Genomic DNA, 8,239 nt, shown 5'->3' on the forward strand with positions numbered 1-8,239 from the left:
CTCGATCGATTCTCGAGATCGGTTGAAGCCTTAATCGGCCCTCAAAAATTGGCCAAGTAAGCTAGGACAACCCCTTGAGGATTGGCCTATTATGATTTTCGGCCGACCCTTAAGCCTTTTGGTCGACTCCTCTTGCATGGGTGGACTTTTTATGGCTTGCTTTTCTAGGATCAAACTACGTTTGTTCCTATGAACTTCTGGGTCGTTGCCCTATTCTTCTTGCGTCTTTTATTCCAGTAATCATATCTCAACGAGTTGGAGTTTATGAATTATGGGGCTCAGGATATGTTTAAGAACTCATTATACCCAAACAAGGGTTGGAATGAAGCTGTTTTCTAGTAAAACTGTATCTAAAGTAATTCACTGAGAAGACGAACAAAAAATATTGAAGGTACAGAAATCGAATTCGAGCTTCAAGTAAATAACAAGGCCAAAATTTGCACTACAGATGACACAGTATTATAGATTATAGATCAAATTCCGATTTCATACTGGAGGTAAGGAACTCGGGTTCGGAGTCTAGACAAAATTAAGTCCATAGAGAGACTATTCCTTCCACATATCAGCAAACTCATCAGGTTCCAATGGATTCGATAGCTCGTGCATCTTCCTCCTCGTTTTCGCTTTGACTTTCTTTGAGTATTTACCGGCTTTCTGCTTTTTCTCCAATGCTCGAATCTAGGGATATGTTTAATGGTTAAATTTAATGGACATAATAAACATGAGCAAGCAGGTATATGTTTAATGGTTAAAAGTACAGATTATCAGACTCAATTGCAAATTCGTACAATATGAGAAACTGTTCTTTGAAGTATTCTAGAGAATATTGCTAATTTTGGGTTTTACACCGTGTAAAAGACATTACCAAAAGCATAATGGTAAATGAGATGAGCAGATCATTTCTCAAAGACACTTGAATTGGAAAACATGAACTTAGAGAAACCCTAAAAGAATAGCTAATGTCTCAACGCAGTTTGCTCTTCTTGATAATTAATGCAAATGTGAGCTCTCAGAAAATATGTAAAAGCAGGTTGAAAAGGCATAGTGAAGACATGTACCGAAGATAAAAAAGTAGTCATCTAACCTGGTTTGGTGACACGTAAAGCGGGTTCTCGTATAGGGTTGGGCCTCCAAAACTTCCACCAAATATCTTGATTGGATTTAAACAGAATCGAGGACCAACCTACAAAAAAAAAAAAAAAAAAAAAAAAAAAAANAAAAAAGAAATCTTTGAAGTCGAATAAACAAAATTGTGAAAAAATCATATTTATAAACTAAGCAGGACAAGGAAAAATAGTAACCTCGATGAGTGTCATTTTATCTAGTCCTCCTCGGGCAACTTTATCTGATTCATTATGTGGAACAGATATCTGATCACACCAAACAAACATGGCAAACGCCATATCATTAAATAATGGTTACTTGGGGAAGAGATCACACCCACACAAATCAGGGAAAATATACCAACATTTATTGCAAAAGTGAACATATAATTTTATGGAATAAAAAGAAAATGCAAATGGCAAAGGAGTCTAATAGGAACAGGACACTAGGGCTGTGCATGGGTTAGGTTGGGTCAGGTTAGGGCACTTTATGGGCCAACCCAAACCAGTTTATCTACTAGGAGAAACTGAATGCAGTATCCGACCCAACCCACCAACCCTAAAAGTCGCGTCATTCAATGGTTGGAAACAGACAACAATCGAGAGAAACAAGAGACCAGAATCAGGTGGAGAAGCTGCCAATGAGAGATTTGGAGTAGAGATGCAGATGAGGAGAGAAATTTTAAAGCCTAGAATGAGAGAGACATAGGAGACTGCGCATGGAACAGCTCTGAAAGGGCTTGCATGGAATGAAGATGCAAGTGAGAAAAAACAAAGATTGAGATTGATAGAGAGGAAGGAGAATCGAGATAGAGAGGAGAGAGGATGCAAAGCCGACGAGAATCGAGGTAATGAAGCCTTGATCATTACCTCTAAAAATTGAGCGCTGTTTTTTTTCCCACCATTTTTCGTTGTAAGAAAAAGCTTTTGACAAGGCAGACTAGAACTTCCAATACAAACCAAGAAGGGAAACCAAAGCTTCTAGAGGTATTTGAAAAGAAAATGCTCTCATCACATTCTTTTTTTAATACTCCCGTTTCTTGGACTTAATATCATTTATATGTAAAATGTCTGAGCTATTGAACAATAGTTGTGACTCTTCACAATAGGTTTGATCATCTTTCTGCAGCTCCAAGGCAGGCTTCATGGCCAAGCTCTTATCTTGGTCTTCATATAAAATGCGTCGATCAAAAGACTCAACCAATTATTAATATACTTCCAATGTCATAAAAAATAATTGACATCTGTACTGAAACTGATAATACTCGAAGTTTTCCCGATGTCTTTACCTGCCATGATGTAGAATATATTTTTCTGCTTTCATAGGCCATGTTTTAAAAAATGTGGTGAGCAAACATTAAAAAGAAAGACAACATCCAGTACATGATTTGATTGTCAAGTAATGTATGCATTTGGACGCTATACACAATTGAGAGCATCAAATTCTGTAGAAGGTAGAATAAATAAAGCATACCTGGTAATTTCGGAACCATATGTGGTCATCAACAATGGAGAAAACAAATACATGATCATGGTATGGTTTAGAGTGTCGATGCTCCTTCGGAGTCCCAAATATCTGAGGTAAAAAACATAATTGATACTAAAATTATTACAAATTAAAATGTGACTTCACAGGATTTTTAGCAATAATATCATAAACTAGAGAAGCAACTAGGATCTATAATTACTTTTTGCAGCATAGCTAGCAGGGCAGAAAATCAAACAATATGGCCATCTTAATTAGGAAATAAATAAATGCAGCATGAAAAGGTAATGATAGTATTGAGGCACTAATCCCAAACTTATGTCATAGCACATTACATTAAAGAAGTGCATTGACGAGTATTCTTTTTGTTTTATTTTACATTTCGCATGATAACCAACTTTTTATTCGGAAAAATGAATGATAATNAAATTCCAAGACAAAGGAATTTGCACTGCATACAAAAATTCATGACAAAACATGACTGAAATCCATGTCATAGAATTCTAGTTGATAACTGGGCTGTAGTCATGCAAACATTATTTAATCAATTCGTACAGTGATATTGAGAGAATGAAGAAATGGAAAAAAACAAAATGGACTCAAAGGAGAAAGACAAGGAAAATTGATAGTTTATACATTCACGTATAAGAAGGAAAAATAGTTTAGGGATGAACTGCTTGAAAGAACTTTTCAATTGGTTACCTGAATAATTATTTCCTTCAGAAGTTTCCAGTGGACATCTTTATCAAAATTCGACGAGAATGACAAAAGAGGACGAGAACCTTTCAGATGGTTCCCTGTAAGTTTTAATTCTTCCATTGTGTGCACTGAAAACAAAAATGGAAAAGTAAGTAAACTGCATTTATTAAAAAAGTCCAATATAATTTCAGTCACGAAATCTAGTTTAAGATTTGATTACAAGTTAAAATTACCGGCATTAACTAAAAACTTCACTGATGGCCCACTAGGACACTTAGACATCCATAAATAGAGATCTTTATGTTTTCTGCACTGGAAATAGAGACAAAATAAAATCAATAAGTAAGCTCAAGTGAATGCTATATTGCATGTTGAATGACAGAAATAATTACATAAACAAAAAGAAAAGGAACTGAAAAATCATGCAATAAGCTTTGGGAATTAAATGATTCATTCGATTGTGCAGGAACACAATCCAGGGGACAAAAAGACCGGTAAGAATCAAGTACACACATCGAATGCATCATTGAGATGGAATGAGTGGAATAAGTAATGTAATCACAATGTATAAAAATGATGAAAAAGCATATAGGAAAATAATAAAACGAAAAGAAAAGGATACTTAATACATCCTATTACCACAACAGAAACCAAAAGGTTATCATCCTAAATCTAATCAAAAAGCAAAATTGAAAAACAGAGTACCTTACGAAGTCCAGAGTATGAATTGAGTTCCAAGTTTAGACATGGACAAAGTACAAAGCAAAAAATCTTACCTCAAAAAAAAGGCAGGAACAACAACCCTTGAGTTCAACTAGCTCATTGAGTGTTGCACCCTTACTGGACCTCGACTCCACCTTGTTATCCTTCTTACAATGTGGCAAAAGTGATACCACGTTCAACATCAGATGTCGATACCTAATCAAACAAAAAGGCTAATAAAATTGCCAATCATTCTAAAGGAAGAAAAACATTTCATTGATGAGTGAATAGCTTACAAGACCATGTATATTAATAGATTATACAACAAGCTACACCAACTTGTTTTAACTAAAAGGATGCAATTACAGAAGGATGTAGAGAGTGAGCACCAAGAACATCAAAATTTGGCAAAATCAAAAAGCTTCTTCCCGACATCTATCCTTACCATAATATATCCTACAACTATTTCTTTCTAATCACATAACCCATAAAAAGCTATCACTCCATTTGTCAAAAATAGTTCTTGGTTTCCCTTTCAAACCTTCTTCACATTGCATTTGAACTGTGTTCTTTTTGCAGGGAATCAACACTCAACTTATTGAGTTCCAGAACTTCACACTACAAAGTTTAGTAACAATAAACACTAGACTGTACATCACACAGTACCTTCAAATTTTCAACCCAAAGTACACCAACTTAGCAGAAAAATCACCACAAAAGCTTCTCTGCTGCATCCTTTCAGCTCTATATACACTCAAAAAGAGTAGCCCAGCAGGAAAAAAAGGCTTCCTCTTTAGTACAGGACCCTTCGAAGTCGATCAAGAAATTTCTTATTTAACACTTTCTTTAAACCTGCTATCTTTAATAGTTGAAAACAGCCCTGAAGATTCGACATCCAATACTTTCATTTCATGTCCTCTATTCAATAACGATTACATCACTGAGCAATCCCATCAATTCTCTGTATTCATTAGCTTCGACATTTGATAGGTGTCATCGTGTTATAATTGTCCAGAGTCCATTTTCTTCCTCTCATAAGTTATATCCTTAACCAAATGTCTTTTGGTTGAGAAAGGACAAAGAGACTAGAAAATTTCTTCATCAATAGTTGATCCCCTATCAACATCTCCCTCCAAAACCACACCCTTGTACCTATTACCACTTTCACCTAACAATTCTCTTTCATAAGTAATCTGGTTTTGTTCCTTTCTTGAACATTACCAATCATATGACTAAATTAATAATCGAAATAAATAGTACATTAATAGATAAATTTAGAACACCACGACAGCTTGTACCTGAAGAGAATGAAATAATAATAAAAAGAAAAAAAAAACTCTTATAAAAAAAAAAAAAAGTGAAACTACCAGCAGCTCTATTGATTCAAGTATGCAAGTTCGGGATGTTCAATTTCGTACCTAAAATTGATTCGGCGGGAGCAAGTGACAAGAACCTTCTCTTTATTCCGGAAAACGGCATGATCGGAACCAGATTCAGTCTCTTTGGCGACTTCCTTGTCTTTCCAACCCGTAAGCGTCCGCTTGGGTCTCTCGGGGGCGCCTTCATCCTTCTTAACCGATACTATCGGCAAAGTCTCGCTGTGCTTCCTCTTCTTCGGCATTGAGAATATGAAAACCCTTCAAAAATACTACACCTAAATCAAGCGAAGGAGGTTAAAGAAATCTGTAAGGATTAAATGAGAGAGAGAGAGAGAGAGAGAGACGGCGGAGAGTGGGAAAGAAGCGAGCTTACGGCGGAAATACAAAGCATAGAGAGCGAGAATGGCTAAAAGGGAGAATCTTTGAAGATCCCTTTAAACCCTAAACCCTCCATGTTTTTTTTTTTTTTTTTTTTTTTTTTTTTTTTTTTTTTTTTTTTTTTTTTTTTNTTAAAATATTTTAATATTGGTAATCGAGATAAGTACCACGTTGTAACTAGTAAAGCTATGATATATGAATTTTATTAAATTTGAGTTATTAACGTGATAGGTATAATGAGCACTCGAAGGTTTTGAGGTTTATTTTGTGGGAGGCTACCCACAACTTGGTATGCAAAAATCAGATTCTGTATTAATGAAATTGAACTCTCGAGTGGAGACTTTCATGTTTAAAAATTTGAGCATCAAGTTTTCTTTTTAAGATTTCAAGAAATTCTTAAGATAGATTATATCCTAGCCATTCAATCAAGTTCGATTGTAAACTGACTCAATTTAGAATCCAATCAAGTTTGATTATAGAGTAACTCAATTTAGAACATGGTTCCAAATTTTGGTTCTAGATCTTTGACCTTAAAAGATAATATAATTTTAATCTTATCTATTGGTTGATCCAAATTTTGTATGAAGAGGTGTTAATTTCTTTGATTCAAGGATTCTTGCTCAGCTTAAATTTTTGGATTGAGAATTAGAATTTCCTCATCACTCTAACATTATTAAAAAAAAAAAAAAAAAAAAAAAAAAAAAAAAAAAAAAAAAAAAAAAANGGTTATAACAGGTTTGGAATACGACTAAGATTTAAGTAATAAAAGACTGAAATGCCCCTCCTTAAAAGAATTCCATAAACCCAATTACATTATGTATGACTTATGCTCATGAGGCTAATATGGCATCACAAATAAGATATGTATGCTTACTTTAGGGCTATAAACTCTAAACATGTCATGAAGTTGGAGTGTGTTGCTAATATGAATTACTTTAGGGTTAGCTCATGATGTTATGCCAAGATTGTTAGCCTAAGGATATGAACGAGTCAAGAACATTACATACTCGTGTCCTAAAATCACCTTGATCTTTAAAAATGCTAGGTAATACTCTAACCATGCACAAGGTGACCCTTGACATCCAATCACATGATGCATCATGACATCAAGAACAAGGTGACACGAGTGTTGAAGACAAGCTCAAAAAGGGTTGGGTAGGGCCTAGGGCCATAACCTTAGAAGCTGGAGTTTCGATATGAGTTTTGGCATACGACTCTAGAGTTAAGTTCATCAATATGAAAGATGAAAACTCACCAAATCTGGTGTGAATTGAATACTCAACAAATGTTGCACGAGATTGTATGACAGGTCGAGTCAACTTGTAACACATGAAATAGAGATTGAACCAAGACTATCTAATTTTGTAGATGAAGAATGAATGTTTGTTGAATTTTCTTGGTTTTGGATCCTGTAATACATCCAACTGGAACATTTGGAACACCATGATCCTTATCACATGGGTTCTTGGTTCTTGCTCCAAAGGTTATTCTTAAGGCACGACCATGACATAAGTCTCATCATGAGTTTCTTAAGCTCTAATCCAAACTTATAGATCGAATATGTGAACTTGTCATAATAGCTTGCATAAGTCTTTATAAAGGTCATAACATGTTCCTGGAGTAGTTTAATCATTTTCTTTTAAATCTTGGCTTGTACACCAAACATGTTCTAATGTTCTTAAAAAATTTCATAACTATTCATAATATCATGAATGGAACTCTTACAAAGTTTCATAACATTTAGAGTTCATTTGGATCTTGAAACTCTATTAAGGTAAGAGTAGGGGCATTTAGGTCATTTACCACCTCAATCACGGTTTAGGTTCTACACTTGATCCAAGTACCTTAAAATCTGGAATAAACATTCACATATCCTTCTATATATGCCTTACTTATAATCTAAAGTCATTTGGAGGTTTTTTGGAACTAGAAATAGCTTATCGATATCCTAAGGACATTTTGGTCATTGTTCTCTTATTTTTTTGTTTAGCCTTTAAATGTGCTCTAATAACTTTAAACTCTTATATAATGTCTTACGCCCTTGAAAATAAGCCATATATAAAATATTAGATCATTTGGCGTTCATTTGATTCATGAACTAACACTTGGGCATGTTTGGATATTTTCATCATTATTCAATTATTCTCGGTTTAGCTCCTAAGAAAACTCGTATAATCCACAAACTTCATACAAATCCTTAACATGTCATTTTAAGCCTTCTATAAAAAATTCATCCATAATGGAGGTCATTTGATGGATCGTCTTGAAGCGACGAGCAAAACATCCCACTTAGGTCCTTAACTCGTGGTCATTGACTTAATTCTTACCTAATACTTAAATTCTAACTTAGCTTAAGCTTCATAGTGAAAGTAAAGTGATTTCTACATAACTTAAGAAAATTTAAGAATGGGTACTTACCTCGTCATTGATGTTCGAATCTTTGGTTCTCGAGTGTTCGGCATTCAAATTGCTCCAACTTTTTTTTTTATAGT

General features: G+C 34.5%; 1 protein-coding gene across 3 annotated transcripts; it reads right to left on the bottom strand.

The window, feature by feature from the left end:
* Positions 1 to 331: 331 nt before the first annotated feature.
* Positions 332 to 5,834, bottom strand: LOC111792886 (ribosome biogenesis protein BRX1 homolog 1-like). Of its 3 annotated transcripts, none has more exons than XM_023674503.1 (9): positions 5,743 to 5,834; positions 5,409 to 5,644; positions 4,065 to 4,206; positions 3,522 to 3,600; positions 3,292 to 3,416; positions 2,578 to 2,679; positions 1,302 to 1,370; positions 1,085 to 1,183; positions 332 to 678 (listed from the first exon to the last, which is right to left on the bottom strand). In XM_023674503.1, exons 2-9 carry the CDS (start codon positions 5,609 to 5,611, stop codon positions 547 to 549), a joined length of 951 nt encoding a protein of 316 aa, XP_023530271.1. In that variant the 5' UTR covers positions 5,612 to 5,644; positions 5,743 to 5,834; the 3' UTR covers positions 332 to 546. The 3 variants fall into 3 exon arrangements, with proteins under 3 accessions (XP_023530271.1, XP_023530272.1, XP_023530270.1); XM_023674504.1 differs by lacking the exon at positions 5,743 to 5,834 and adding an exon at positions 5,714 to 5,731; XM_023674502.1 differs by lacking the exon at positions 5,743 to 5,834 and having other exon boundaries at positions 5,409 to 5,707.
* Positions 5,835 to 8,239: the final 2,405 nt, after the last annotated feature.

Source organism: Cucurbita pepo, chromosome LG04, assembly GCF_002806865.2.
Source record: "Cucurbita pepo subsp. pepo cultivar mu-cu-16 chromosome LG04, ASM280686v2, whole genome shotgun sequence".
NCBI lineage: Eukaryota > Viridiplantae > Streptophyta > Magnoliopsida > Cucurbitales > Cucurbitaceae > Cucurbita > Cucurbita pepo.

What these genes read in the sequence shown, in the direction of transcription:
- LOC111792886 (XM_023674503.1), bottom strand. Translation starts at nt 5,611, where the DNA reads ATGCCGAAGAAGAGGAAGCACAGCGAGACTTTGCCGATAGTATCGGTT. An exon ending in ATAAAATGACACTCATCGAG is followed by an intron (nt 1,184 to 1,301) that starts GTTACTATTTTT and finishes TTTTTTTTGTAG; the next exon opens with GTTGGTCCTCGATTCTGTTT. An exon ending in TTTACGTGTCACCAAACCAG is followed by an intron (nt 679 to 1,084) that starts GTTAGATGACTA and finishes ACATATCCCTAG; the next exon opens with ATTCGAGCATTGGAGAAAAA.